Here is a 15,557-nt window from a genome sequence, read left to right as displayed (position 1 = left end):
TCTAATTCCTGCTTATTACTTACAGTTTGGCTAGGATCCCATTGAAGTTTCAGCACCTGCCTAACAAGTATCCACTCTTTTTCAGTTTATTTTAGTTTTATCTATCATGTGTTGTGTGAGCTTCATCACTGGAAGCTTTCACGAAAACTGGACTGCCATCTGTCAGAAAAGGTGTAGGGTCTCCTGCTTGGGCAGGGGGTGGGGGGGTTGGACTAGATGACCTATGAGGTTCCTCCCAACTCTGTCAATCTGTTAACTGTTATCTGCACCATTATGCAAAGTGCAGAAAAGATGTAAGAATGAATAAGCCACAGAAGTTAGGATGTATGACAGTGATGGCGAACCTTTTTGCCATCGCGTGCCAAAAGTGGGGGGAGCAAAGGGGGGGTTGTGCGCGTGTGCGTGCCCACACCCATAAATCAATGCCCCCTGCCCCACCCCCCCGTGCAAGGGCATGCGACCCCCCCCGCGCTACCCCCACTATTGGCACGCGATGGAATGGTGGGACTGGAAGGCCTGTTTTTCACCCTCCCCAAGCTCTAGAGCCTTTCTAGGAGCCTGGGGAGGGCAAAAACTGTCTCTCCCCCCCTGGAGGCTAGAGCCCGTTTCCCAACATCCGGTGGGCCCGGAAGGCCGGAAAATCAGCTGGCCGGCGTGTGTATATGCGCCGGAGCTGAACTAGGGCAACACTCGTTTGCCCACAGATATGGCCGTAGGTTCGCCATCATGGATATATGATGAGGGGAAAAAAAATACAGCAAAACTTAGTCTGGCCAATCTCAGCCGTCCCTTCTGGCTTTGGTCAGGTGAGACTTTCTTTTTTAGAAAGAGGTAGTAGGGGTTGGGTGGGTGGCTGACTGTCTTAACCATTTCCAGGCAAACACATTCCCTGATAATGACTGGGTGGCAACTGGTTAGTTTTGTATATTGTGACCAGTATGGTCAACACAACCCACAAACACTACCCAAATCCAGTTGTACCTCAGGGATCACTTCATCACAATGAATGGGTTCAAATTCTCCTCATGATAATCCGCTACATTGTACCTGATCAAGAGGATTGTTGTGGCCCATCCGACTCGGACGATGAGGAGGTTGGGGAGAACCTTGGGCCAATCCTGTCTGGGGAAGGCTCTGATGGATGCTCTGCGTCAGAAGCAGAGATAGAGCCAAGGCCATCCGGCATTTCCCAACTGTCTTTGGAGTCGGAGATAAGTGGGGAAGAAGAACAGCTGGGGCCTGTTCCAGATGTGCATATGCGCAGAGCTGTCAGGAGTACAGCTGAGGAACAGGGGCCAACTCGGGAAGAAAGGCACATGTGGATGCTGAATGGTCCCTCCCTGGCTGGGGAATAAATAGAAGCAAAAGGGGAGTGGTGATTGCAGGAGACAACAGTTCGTATTTCTTTCGGAAGCAATGTGCAGCAGCTGCCAAAGAAGCCAACACAGTTCTGGGCTGCCTAAACAGAGGGATAGAATCAAGATCACGTGAAGTGTTAATACCACTTTATAATGCCTTGGTAAGGCCACACTTGGAATACTGCCACGATGTAAAAAAGATGTGGAGACTCTAGAAAGAGTGCAGAGAAGAGCAACAAAGATGATGAGGGGACTGGAGGCTAAAACATACGAAGAACGGTTGCAGGAACTCGATATGTCTAATTTGATGAAAAGAAGGACTAGGGGAGACATGATAGCAGTGTTCCAATATCTCAGGGGTTGCCACAAAGAAGAGGGAGTCAAACTATTCTTCAAAGCACCTGAAGGCAGGACAAGAAGTAATGGGTGGAAACTAATCAAGGAGAGAAGCAACCTAGAACTAAGGAGAAATTTCCTGACAGTTAGAACAATTAATCAGTGGAACAACTTGCCTGCAGAAGTTGTGAATGCTCCAACACTGAAAATTTTTAAGAAGATGTTGCATAACCATTTGTCTGAAGTGGTGTAGGGTTTCCTGCCTAAGCAGGGGGTTGGACTAGAAGTCCTACAAGGTCCCTTCCAACTCTGCTATTCTATTCTATTCTATTCTATTCTATTCTATTCTATTCTATTCTATTCTATTCTATTCTATTCTATTCTATTCTATTCTATTCTATTCTATTCTATTCTATTCAGATTTGCTTATCGTGGTTCGTGCCTCAGAGACTTCTTGCCAGGAATTAATTTACAGCTTTGCGACTGGAAGCTCTTGGCCTGGCAATTATCTGACTGATAAGGTCCGTTACTGCAATTAACCCTTGGAAGGGTTACTGCCTGGACTTTTCTGTGTGTGAATGCCATGAATTCACAGTAGCTAAATAAAGAAGGGTTTTTTGGGACAAGGAATCTGTTTCTTGGTTCTGCTAAGGCTGGGTCAGAACAAGGATACGTAAATAGGGGGTTCTCCTTAACAGAATAGAAAGTTGCCAGAAAACTGTAGAGTTTCTAGGAAGCCTTCTACAACTTTGCAAATGATTGAGTTGTGCAGTCCTTGTTATTACCAACCTGGATGAGCTAATGCTGGCTTTCCACAGTCATTTCTCAAAGGGAGGATAGATCATCCCGCGCGCACTGTAGTTTGAGTTTATTGAAGTGTTGTGAAGTGCTCTAAAATTACGATAATGATGTCTTTCTTGACACAGTCATTACTCAGTATATCTTAACCGACATGCCTAGCTATACCGAAGTATTTAAACTAAATTACACGTCTCGAAGGGGTGCGGCCGAAGAGCTGCGTAATTTTCATTTTTTGCTTTTTATTGGCACGGCTAGAATCTAGAAATTATTGCAAGGACGTTTGTGCACAAAGCCTTAAATTATCGAACTGTTTACTTGAAAGGATATTTCTGAAATTGGCAGGCTTCAAGGGAGAAGTGTCTCCAAACACTATCATATTCGGTTGTGTTGTTAGGTCCTAGCGCATAAAATGATGCTCGTTGAGAGCTGTGTCTAGCAGAGCCACTTCTCCAAAAGATAAAATGCAGGAATCTTAGGTTTTTGGCTGTCTTACGAGGTGGCGAGAAAGAGCCCATCTGGTTGGACTCCACTGCTTAAAACAGTGTTTTTCAACCTTGGCAACTTTCCGATGTGTAGACTGGTTGGGAAATTCTGGGAGTTGAAGTCCATCCACTTTAAAGTTGCCAAAATTTGTAAAAAAACGCTGGCTTAAACGTTAAGAATCCCTTACCTGGGCTGCAAGAATCCAGATACAGGTACGGTAGTCCTCAGCTTACAACCACAATTGAGCCCAACATTTCTGTTGCTAAGCGAGACAGTTATTAAACAAGTTTTACCCCATTTTATGACCTTTCTTTCCACAGTTCTTAAGTGAGTCACTGCATTTGACCTGGTGGCACAGTGGTTAGAATGCAGTACTGCAGGCAAATTCTACCCACAGTCTGGAGTTCGATTCTGACAGGGCTCAAGGTTGACTCAGCCTTCCATCCTTCCGAGGTCGGTAAAATGAGGACCCGGATTGTTGGGGGCAATAGGCTGAGATTGTAAACTGCCCAGAGAGTGTTGTAAAGCACTGTGGAGCAGTGTTGTGGCCCGTCAGCCGCCTGTGCAGATTGTAGCTGATTCCGACAACGAGGAGGCTGGTGTGGTGCGTCAGCAGCCTGTGCAGCTGGCGCTCAAGTCGGACAGTGAGGAGGCTGGAGAAGATGTGGTGCCAGAGGCAGGGATTCAGCCAGGGTCTTCGGAACCTCCAGAAGCTCCTTTAAGTGAAGAGGACGAAGAGGAGGAGCCTTTTCTCAATGCATGGGTGCACAGAGCTGCCAAAAGGCAGGAGTGGCTCCTCAGGAGGAGGACTCCTCGAGAGTAAGGCTTGAGGATAATTGGCCACTCCCTTAGCCTATTTAAGAAGGAACGCCACTTGCAACAAGCTGTAGAGAACAACCTTAGTTCACTCTCATGTCTGCAAAATTGCTTCTGGGCTTTCTGCCAACTCTAGTAAGACTGTGATTACCTTATCTTAGAATTCTGGTAGGCTGTTAAGACAGTTCATTAACAGCTTTTGATTGATAAAGACTAAGTTATTTGAGTAAAATAAGCTTTGTATAGAGTTTGTGTGTGCTGCATTCTTTGGGGGTCCATTGCCAGGGCAGAACAAGCAGTATATAAGTCTAAGAAGCTATTGTTATTGCTACTTCTTAAGTTAATTGCAGAGTTGTTAAGTGAATCCGGCTTCTCCATTGACTTTGTTTGTCAGGAGGTTGCAAAAGGTAGTCACATGACCCTGGGACCCTGCAACCGTCCTAAATACGTGCCAGTCGCTAAGCATCTGAATTTTGATCACGTGACCATGGGGATGCTGCAACGGTCATAAGTGTGAAAACTGGTCGTAAACCACTTTTCCCAGTGCCATTGTAACTTCGAACAGTCATTAAACAAACGGTTGTAAGTGGAGGATTCCCTGTATTTAATAGATGGCAGCACAAAGAGTTTTCAAAAGCTCTCTCGTGGTCCATCAAACCTCCTTGAGTTTTCTGCCAGTCCTTCCCTCTGAAAATCAATGGCTGAATGCCAGTTCCTGGAAGCATACAAGTAGCAGTGTGAAGTGTGAATACAGTGTGAATACAGGTAGCAGTGTGAAGTACTAACGTTAGGAAAGCAATAGTGAAAAGGTCTTGCTGTGCGAAGTGGTGGAGCCTTAATCTCTCACAAGCAGTCTTAAAAAAAGATGATGATGATCTAAAATTAGAGCTTGGTGTTGTGACCCAGGCCCTAGTAGGTAGTATTAGATGCAAACAGTTTGAAAACAAACAGACTTTATTAGAACAGCTGAGAATTAACTCCTTTTCAGCGTAGTCCAAACTAAATCAAACAAAGTCTTATCATCAACCTTGGTATAATTAGGCAAACTGCCAAAGGCTTCTCTTGGCAAAAGTTCAGAAGCAGAGGACTCCGAGCAAGATAAGAACCAAGTTTATCAAAGTTTTTCTGACAAAAAACCCAAGAGCCGTTGCTGGTTTTTTAAAGCCTTATGGGAGGGGCCAATCATCTCTTGGCCCTACTCCCGAGTTCGTCCTTTTTGCTTTAGCTGCTCCTGCCTTCTGGCAGCTCTTCTCATACGTGCACTAGGAACAGGCTCCTCCTGTTCCTCTGCCTCTCTGCTGTCAGCCTCTGGAGGCTCCGGAGTCCGCACATCACTCCCCGATGGCCTTGGCCTCATCTCTGCCTCCGACGCAGAGCCCTCATCCGGGCCTTCCCCAGCCTCCAGGACTGGTCCCTGTTCTTCCTCAGCCTCATCGCTGTCTGACTCCGCTGCCAGCTTCACAGGCTGCTGGCGGACCACAACACTCGGTTAGGCTGTAGAGCCACTTGCAGCTATCTCTTAATACCCAGAGACTTCTGTTGGGGAAACCCAGATTTCTTGGAATTTTAAGTATTATTGCCCAGGGTACAGAAAATAATCCATTAAAAATATATTTAATTTTAGTTAAATTCTTTTGCTTGGTATAAACTTGGTATAAAAAGGCCTTTCATACGGAGTGGATGGTTAAACACACATAAAGAAAGAAAGAAAAAAAATATGTGAAGGGCACAAAATATCTAGTACTACACATATTAACCGCTGACAGGATTGCCTGCGCTCAATGTTGGAAACAGCCATGCACACCCGCAGAGAAACTGGTCATACAAAAGATCATGAATTGCGCAGAAATGGACAAATTAACTCTGAGTCTAAAAGATAAAGAGGCATCGATATTTTACAATGTGTGGGAACAGTGGTATAACTGGACAGAATGGAGATAGATTAAAGATAAATAGTTATTAAGTATAAGTAATAGATAAAATAAGAATGTAAATACGCACAATTTAATTTTTGTAAATAATGCACAAATTATCGTCACAAGAAAAACACCACAAATAGCTGTTGCTGAGTGAAATAATTTTTTATGCTTTTAATGTAATAAAACCTTATTAAAGTGTATTGAAAAAACACACACACACAAATTCAACTATTAACTATTTCCTCATTTGCTGAAAATTGTGAACGCCCATGCTGTTTAAGACAAAAACCTAGGAGAGAGGGGTCTGTTCAGTTGAGTGGGCCTTCCATTTGATTTAAAACATTTGCTCGTGATTTAAGGCTGTTAAAAACTTCACAATGTCTGTTTCCTAGATGCTTATAAATGTTGAAAAAAGAATCCTTGAGAGTATTTGAAGTGGAGAGAATAATGGCCTCTGATTTTATTTCAGCAAAAGCAGCTCGAGATTGAAAGAACTACAAAATGGTTGAAGATGTTAAAAAGCTGGGAGAAATACAAGAACACAGATAAGGTAAGGTTGAGCGTTTCCTTCAGCAATTGTATTATATTTATTGAATGCAAAAGTACACATTGGGTGCTGTAGCCTTGGACTTTTTACCCACCTATTGTGATGTTTGCTAAAAGAACAAAGTACAAAGAAGCTGGATATCAGAATTTCTGAAGTGTAACTATTTCAAAAACGCTGGCTTATAATTGTGGAGTAGGAGTGTAAAAATCCATGCCTTGTGACCTCTCTGCAGTCTCCTCTATATGGGGCTGCCCTTGAAGAGCATTCAGAAGTTTCAACTACAGGTAGTCCTTGAATTAGGACCGCAATTGAGCCCAACATTTCTGTTTCTAAGCAAGACAGTTGTCAAATGAATTTTGCCCCATTTTTACGACCTTTTTTGCCACAGTTGTTAAGTGAATCACTGCAGTTGTTAATTTAGTAACACTTAAGTTAGTGAATCTGGTTTCCTCGTTGACGTGACTTGTCAGAAGGCCGCAAAAGGTGACCACATGACCCCAGAACATTGCAACCGTCATAAATATGAGTCAGTGGCCAAGCGCTTCAATTTTGATCGTGTAACTATGGGGATTCTGCAATGGTTATAAGCGTGAAAAACAGTCATAAGTCACTTTTTCCAGTGCTGTTGTAACTTTGACCGGTCACTAAACAGACATATAGAACAGAATGCGGCTGCATGGGTAGTAAATGCACATATAACATCACTGGTGCGTGAACTGCATTGGTTGCCAGATTTTCCGGATGCAATTCAAGGTGCTGGTTGTCACCTTTGAAGCCCTTCGTGGCTTGGGACTGGGTTACCTGAGGGACCATCTCCTCCCAGTTGTCTCCATCCATCTAATTTGTTCTGGCAGGTTGGGCATGCAACGAGTCCTGTCACCCAAGAACTGTCATCTGGTGGGGAATACTGTAGCACCTGCCCCCCAGAAGGTTCTCCCTTCAGAGATTGCAATGACCTTGACCCTGTTGGTCTTTTACAAGGTGGTGAAGACCTGGTTATGTGCCCAGGTTTGGAGCCCTAAGTGTGTTAACTTGGTTATAATTTTCTTGGTATATATCCATGATGGCGAACTTATGGCACGTATGCCAGAGGTGGCACGCAGAGCCGTCTCTGTGGGCACGCGCGCCATCGCCAGCTGCTCTTCCGGGTTCTGTCGCACGCTTGTGCGCCGGCCAGCTGCTGTCTTCTGGGTTTTGGCACTCCAGCACGCACGCAGGCTCCAGTTTCGGCACTCGATGCCAAAAAGGTTAACCATCACTGGTATCTATTACTTTGGTTTCTTATCCTCTCCTTGTTCCCCCTCCTTCCCTTCTCCTCCCCTCTTCTTCCCCTCCTCCCCTCCCTTCTCATCTCTCCCCCCCTTCCCTCTCCCTTCCCCTCTTCTCTGTTCTCTCCCCCCTCCCTTCTCTCCCCTTTCCTCTCCCCCTCCCTCCTTCCCCTTCTCCTCTCTCTTCTCCTCCTCTTCCCCCCCCCCTTCCATCCTGAGTCATTTGAGATGGGTGGCTATGAGAAATTGAATAAACAAACAAAGACTTTTTAAAAAACTGTCTTACAAAATCCATCTGCTTCCTTTCTTTCATTGTAGAAACTGCTCATCCCTGACCCTCATATAAAGGCTCAGGTGCTTCTTTGAAGAATGCCATCATTTGGCCAATATTTAATGGGAGATGGCTATAATCTCTCTCTCTCTCTCTCTCTCTCCCTCTCTCTCTCCCTCTCTCTCTCTCCCCCTCCCTCTGTCTCTCCCTCTCCCCCCACTCTCTCTCTCTCACACACACAGAGTAGTTTATTTTGTGGGAAAGGAAAGTGGGGCGTTTTGAGTTAGCATCCTGCTACCCATCGGTGCTGCGTTGGTGACATTGCTTTACTCCAAGCCTGCTTTAAACTTCTTTCCTTTATAGGAATCTTCCCATTTTATGAGCTATAAAAACGTACTCCTGAATATTATAAAACACAATGTTTGGTGTGGTGGAAGCTCTTATAAAATTACTACGGTACAGAGAAGTTGCTTTTTTATCCCCTTGAAGCAATTCCTGACAAAATTTCGGTATAGTTCAATATTACTTTAAGGGAACAAAAATGTGCTAACTTGATTCTGTGCTGTTCAATGTAATTTTCAGCTAGCCACAGGGAGCATTAAGACTGGTGCCAATATGATGCTCATCACTGCTTCCAAAAAAGAAGAGCATAATCTGTACACAGGAGAGATGGAGCACACGATTCTTTTCCTGCGTGTACTGCAACTAAACAAATCATCATATCTTCACTAGGACTTAAGTGCAGGCAACGACAGTAAACTGGCTTCCCATCTTGATTCAGAACTGGTCTCTCTTTATGGGAAGCCACTGGATCTCTTCATATGACCGTGGAGGTTGATGTGTGTGTCTGATCCTAGAATTAGATTAGGAATGCTCCAGAATCAAAATCTAATTCTGGCTTGTTTCCATGATACCAGCCTGTGGTTTGATGTATGCTGAAACATGGCTTAGTGGTAGATAAACAAGTACAAATTCCTTCTTCTCAAGGATTGCTACTGTAGTAAGTTTTCTCTTTTGAACTATCAGAGTTTGAAACAGAAAGGAAAGTGAATATTTTAAATGATGGCTTCTTTAGCCAGACAGGTTCTCTGTTGTTTTTGATAGCAGAATCTCAGGCTTTCGAAGGACTGTTAAATGAGACTTTCTGTGAATTATGGATTGTCTGATCTCACATACCTCCTGAAAAGTACTTTAAAAAAAAATCCTTTGTTCACCCAAAGCAGTCAGAAAATGTTAAATCGGAGAAATTTAAGAAGGGATTTAACTGATCTCCTTGAGATTATCTTTATTGCTGGTAAATGTTATTTTTACTTTTTTTTTAAATTTGGTGGGCATTTAATTTGGTGTTTCCATCAATGGATGCAGAAGGTCTGTTCTGGAATTCTTTGCTCTAAGCAAGTCAGAACAAGCATAAAATGGACATTATTTACTTAAGGTTGCATTAATGCAACTCAAGGGTTGCATGACAGAGACTGCTGAAGGAGTATGTTGGGTTGTTTTTTTTTTAACTAAAATGTGGTGCTGGAGAAATAATGAAATATTTTTAAAATATTTAAAATAGACAAAAATCTGCTTATTCAGTGTACTTTAACAGTAGATTTTGATCCTGTTCCATTTCAGTGATGCCAGGTGAAGCCTACTAGCTTTTCTTAAATTTTATTTATCTCATATCAAGAATACATTTCACAACCATCAATAAAGCTGTATTCCAATTTCAAAAGTAGTAATTAGGATAGGAGTTAAAATTTTGAACAGAAGGATGAAGTGGACACATACTGTGTCTGAGCTGACTGGTGAACATATATATCATTTGTATGTATGTTGGCTGCATGTTATTACGAACAGGTGATAAAAATGCAATTTATTAACTGCTATAAATTTGATATTTGAAGGAGCACAATCTTTTTCATTCTCAAGTGCATGGGCTTGAAAAAGTGTGAGGTTCTGAAGGATTTAATTTTGACTGCATAGTTAAAAATAAGAGCCATATTGGGCTGGTTTACAAAATCCACTATGTTTTATGTACCACATGACATAGTAATTAAAGATTTATAATTGTGAAATCAGTTAGGAATCTTTGATTTGTAAATTATGATCTAAAACCAGGAGATTAAAGATCCATTTCATTTACTGATTTGTTTAAACTGTTTCCCCCAAATCATAATTTATTCAATAAGGATATCTTAGCTAGCATCTATTCTGATTTAAATAGTTCTAGTTGATCTATGCCTAGAGCGCATTTCATGGTAAAAATAGAGATGATACAGAAAGCAGCTAATCTCTGAGGGGAAGATACTCCACATAGCAGAGGCCACTGCAAAAAAGGCCTGTTTTCTGATCCCCGCCAGCTAGCAATCTTTGGTTGATGAGATCTGCAGCATGACCAGTTTTCAGCAGTGTCCAATTTCGCATTGGCTGCAGCCTGCAATCCAATCCTAAGAGCCATCTCTGCTTTGAAAGCATATCACTTATATAGGTAGTCCTCAACTTACAACAGTTTGTTTAGTGACCATTCAAAGTTACAATACCAGTGAAAAAAGTGCCCCATGACCGTTTTTCATACTTATGACCAATGCAGCATCCCATGATCAACGAGGGAAGCCAGATTCACTTAACAATCATGTTATTAACTTAATTGCAGTGATTCACTTAACAAGTATAGCAAGAGAGGTCATAAAATGGGGCAAAGCTCACTTAACAAATGTCTCCCCATACAACGTAAATTTTGGGCTCAATTGTAGTTGTAAGTTGAGGACTACCTGTACCTCTTGGTATTGCAATAGCAATCATGTAATAATTTCACTCTGATTTACTTCTATACATGTTAATTACATTTGCTTTTCTTTTTCGGGCACAGTTTCACAGGCGAATCTATAAAGGAATTCCATTGCAGCTGAGAGGTGAAATCTGGTCCCTGTTGCTCGATGTCCCAAAAATGAAAGAAGAAATGAGAGGTTATTATAATGTGAGTTTCCAAGCCAGAAAGTGAAACATAAAGCTTTTATTTCATATGATGATGCAAATAGTAAATCTAATCCATTTAAGAGGGGTAAAATATGGTATTTGTCCGAGTATAAGATGCACCTTTTCCCCCCCTAAAATATGTATCACAACCACCAATGTGCGAACCTGCCGGCACACAATTTTTTGAGCTTTTCAACCCCCAGTAGGCCAACCATGGATAAATCCAAGAAAATAAAAGTTTCAGAAGAAAACAAAATTAGAATAGAATAGAATAACAGAGTTGGAAGGGACCTTGGAGGTCTTCTAGTCCAACCCCCTGCTTTGGCAGGAAACCCTACACCACTTCAGACAAATGGTTATCCAACATCTTCTTAAAAATTTCCAGTGTTGGGGCATCCACAACTTCTGGAGGCAAGTTGTTCCACTGATGAATTGTTCTAACTGTCAGGAAATTTCTCCTTTGTTCTAAGTTGCTTCTCTCCTTGATTAGTTTCCACCCATTGCTTCTTGTTCTACCCTCAGGTGCTTTGAAGAATAGTTTGACTCCCTCTTCTTTATGGCAGCCCCTGAGATATTGGAACACTGCTATCATCTCTCTCCTAATCCTTCTCTTCATCAGACTAGACATACCCAGTTCCTGCAACCGTTCTTCATGTGTTTTAGCCTCCAGTCCCCTAATCATCTTTGTTGCTTTTCTCTGCACTCTTTCTAGAGTCTCAACATCTTTTTTACATCGTGGCGACCAAAGAACATTTAATTCAACTACATAATGCTAGTTTTGTGGCAGCTCAAGAAATAGTCAGGCACGGGAAGGGTTTTGTGGCTCCCAGGGTTTTCTTTTCTGTGGGAAACTGGTCCAAATGGCTTTTTGAGTGTTTAAGCTTACAGACAGACCCCTGTCCTAGACTTACCACCACCATTGAGCCCAAATTTTTGTTAAATGAATCACTGCAGTTGTAAAGTTAACTAACAAGTGAATCTGGCTTCCCCATTGATTTTGCTTGTGAGAAGGTTACAAAAAATAATCACATGACCCCGGGACACCGGGGTCATGTGACCCCGTCATATGCCACCATCATAAATAGGAACCAGTTGCCTAATGTCCGAATTTTGATCGCATGACCATGGGGATGCCGCAACAGTCATAAAGTGTGAAAAAGTCAGAAATAACTTTTTTTCAGTGCCGGAACTTTGAACAGTCATTAAACGAATTGTTGTAATTTGAGGACTACCTGTCTCTTGTTGGAAGAAGGTATTTTGTAAGAGAGCAAATCTGTTCTGCTTCCCTCAGCCCAAGCTAAATAGGTTTATGACCTTTGTGAGAAGTGGAGAGTCATCGAAAAGGATGATGAGCTACAATGAGTAGTGAAGTCTTGGTGTATATACATATTTGTTGACTGTTTCTCTCTTTCTCCCCGTAGACTTTAAAAACTCGAGCAAGAGGAACCTCTCCAGATATCCGGCAAATAGATCTTGATGTTAATCGGACCTATCGGGATCACATCATGTTCAGAGATAGATACGGAGTAAAGTGAGTGAATTGACTCCCTTCACGTGGATCTTGTTGCTTTTTTAAATCAAGAGATTTACTGTAACAAAATTTTGAGTCCTGTCCTTCCAGGGCAAAACTTCTTCCCACCCCCTTGATTCCAGCTTATTGTCTGTCTGTGAGATCTTTGGTACTCTTTGAGCTTGGTAGTTTTCTTGAAGAGGTGTGTGCACTGATGATGTTATATAGTTGGGTAATGAAACGTCTGCAAGAAAATACCGAGTTCAGAGAGCACCAAGGACCTCACAGTTCAACCTTGAACTACAGATATTTTCTTCTATCAGTATTGTCTCTCTGCCATAGGAGTTCTGGATTCAAAAATACATGTGTTGCTCTGAAATTCAAAGCAGAATCATGCTCATCTGTAATTAACAGGCTGGCATCCACATAAGAAAAGCATCCTTAGCAAGATTTCTAGAAAAGAGTTTTAAGATTTTTTAAATAGGAACATTTTAACATTGAAACAGAGGCATGTGTTCCCATATTAAATCCTGAATGCTGCATGTTTTGAAATGGTCCAAGCAAATTTAAAAAACTCTTACCCTGCATTTTAAAATGCCAGAAAGAAACACTAAACTATCTTGAACAAAAGTGTTCCAAAATTGCCATATTCAGATACCTGCTAGGATTAGCTTTGAAAGAATTCCAATTATTAATCCAAAAATGATATTTGGTAGCCTCCCATAGCTATATAGATACATATGAAGAAAATTCAGTATTCTTTCAGTATTTTTTTAGGTTAAATATATTTGGAAATTATGAGAGCCTGTTACAGATACAATAGGATTACAGCCAGGGGTGAAATGCTCCCGATTCGGATCGGATCGCCTGATCCGGTAGCGATGGAGGCAGGTGGTTCAGAAAACTGGTAGCAAAAATCCCTGCCCTCCCATGCCCAGCTGAGCCGTGCAATCATCAGAGGCTTTTTAAAAAATTTTAAAAGCATTTTTTCTACAACTTCTTCGGCCAAAAAAATGCTTTTAAAAGTAAAAAGAAAGCCTCTGATGATCGCGCGGCTCAGCTGGGATCGTCAGAGGCTTTTAAAAGCATTTTTTTAACAACCTCTTTCTCCGAAGAGGTTGTAGAAAAAATGCTTTTAAAAGTTAAAAAAAAAAAAAAAGTTGGCCACGCCCACCCAATTTACCCCCCCCACACACACACACCAAGCCACGCCCACAGAACCGGTAGTAACAAATTTTAGATTTCACCACTGATCACAACTCTCCAGATTCACCACCAGTGTTGTGAGTTGTAGATCCGAAGCACCAGAAGGGCACCAGGTTGCAAATGGCTTCTTAAGTATTACAGTCAGCTTATGTTTACTATGAAGTATTGCCCCAAGCTCCCTTTTGCAAAAACCGAACCAACAAAATTATTGTTTAGTTAGTTGTGAGAGTGTTCTAAGTAGATTTTGGATTGTGATTATTTTAGACAGTTGTACTCCCTCTCTGAGAAATGAGCAGATTAAATTGCAGATCGTTTTTTTTTTTAAAAAAACAAAACAAAACATTTTTTAACCTCAGGAGAATTATCAGAACAGTTAGTGAAATAGCATCATGGAAAAATAAAATGCCAGTAATTCCACTGAACATTATCCAAGCTCTTAGATACATCTAAATTGCCTGTTCTAATTTCTGAACATGGTTTTTTTCCTTCCCTTTGAGACGATTAAGATGAAATACTGTGTCATGGGGTTAGCATTGCAACCTCTTATGACTAGAGCTGTATGCGAGCGAAGCTCTGGTTTTTTTTAAAAAAATAAATAAATTGCATTTCCCCTGATTGGTTTGTTTACCCAATTTCTGTTTGAATGGCTCAATACAGTAAACAAGACAAGAACAACTGTGATCAAACCGACAGATTGATAATCGGCAACAAGAGGCGTAACAACTTGAGAAAATGTTCACAATAAAACTCGTCAGATAGCTCTCACGACTTATAACAATAACAATTATTCCTCAAAGGCACTGGAAGAGCAGCATTGTAACTGCTCCTGATGATTAACAGGAAAGGAGCCATCCCAACTTTCAAGGACAGAGTATACAAGAAGGAGGGGACCACCAAAAAGTCCCCCAGTTATAGGTAGTCCTCGACTTACGACTGGCAGTTAACAGTGGATCGCTAAAATGGGACTTAGGATTTGAATTCGAAGTGCTAACATCTGCCCACAACCCCACAGGCACATGACCACAGTTTAAGTGGTTGGTTTGTAGCATTGTAGTGATTACACGATCACAACTTTATGTTTTTGCTGGAAACTGGCGTTTACTTCCAGTTTCTGCAAAAACCCGTCCCATCATGAACAATGTGTTCACTTAACAACCGTGGCATTTGCTTTACGACTGCTGCAAAAAAAAAAAAAAAGGTTGTAAAATCAGGCCCAGTCACATTGTGACTTGCTTTACAACCATCACGATTTATAACCATAATTGTGGGGCTCAGTTACATTCATAACTCGAAGACTACCTGTACTGTTTCCTCTTCGGTGGGTGCCTCTCTTGGATTGCAGAGAGTGTAGAAGATGGCATGTTTTCTCTGGCAAGCGTCCATACATTTTGTCAGGAGGAAGAGGAAGACGAGGAGGATGTCAAAATTTCAACTTCAGATGTTGTTGTTACGTAGCCAGAGTGACTGTATCTATGCACAAGAGAGGAAGGAATTCTGTTGTAAAGATAAGGAAACCAAGTTAGTAAATGGGAAAGAAAGTCAAAAGAAATTTGGTCTAGTGGTTAAGGCACCAGGCTGGAAAGTAGGAGACCATCAGTTCGACTCCTGCCTTAGGCAGGAGAACCAGCTGAGTGACCTTGAGCCAATCACCAGGAGATGGTGAGTTCTAGTCCTGCCTTAGGCATCAAAGCCAACTGGGTGATTTTGGGCCAGCCACTCTCTCTCAACCCAGTTCACCCCACAGGATTGTTGTGGGGAAAATAGGAAGAGGAAGGTGTGTTGAATATATTTGCTGCCTTATTTGTAAAAACAATAAAGATGGGATAAAAAATAAAGCGGTGAGGATTTAGCCTACTCCCTGGAGCCAAAATTCAGATTGGGGCTAAAATGTGGATGAGAATGAAGGGAAGGGCAAGCTAGAAACATGTACCCCAGGTGTCCAGGTTTCATTGTATTTTTACAAAATACCATATTACATTTTGTAACTTGAATATGTTTCTCTACAACAGTCCCTTTCCTTCAATGCTCGCTTTCTTTGGTTGTAACAGAGCTCTTTTCCAGATAGACAACACCCTACT

At 41.9% G+C, this 15,557-nt stretch overlaps 1 protein-coding gene across 7 annotated transcripts in view; it reads left to right on the top strand.

Annotated features, from left to right (window-relative positions):
* The window catches only part of USP6NL (USP6 N-terminal like), a 145,235-nt gene that overhangs the window by 95,386 nt on the left and 34,292 nt on the right, over positions 1–15,557 (top strand). For all 7 annotated transcript variants that reach the window (XM_034442124.3, XM_034442125.3, XM_034442120.3 and 4 more), the window contains 3 exons: positions 6,183–6,263; positions 10,657–10,764; positions 12,185–12,294. In XM_034442124.3, the coding sequence (XP_034298015.2) occupies positions 6,183–6,263; positions 10,657–10,764; positions 12,185–12,294 (299 nt within the window). The remainder of the gene's footprint in view (positions 1–6,182; positions 6,264–10,656; positions 10,765–12,184; positions 12,295–15,557) is intronic.

This window comes from Pantherophis guttatus, chromosome 7 (genome assembly GCF_059756535.1).
Source record: "Pantherophis guttatus breed Tessera chromosome 7, ASM5975653v1, whole genome shotgun sequence".
Classification (NCBI taxonomy): domain Eukaryota; kingdom Metazoa; phylum Chordata; class Lepidosauria; order Squamata; family Colubridae; genus Pantherophis; species Pantherophis guttatus.
This window is presented reverse-complemented; position numbering and strand designations above follow the sequence as displayed.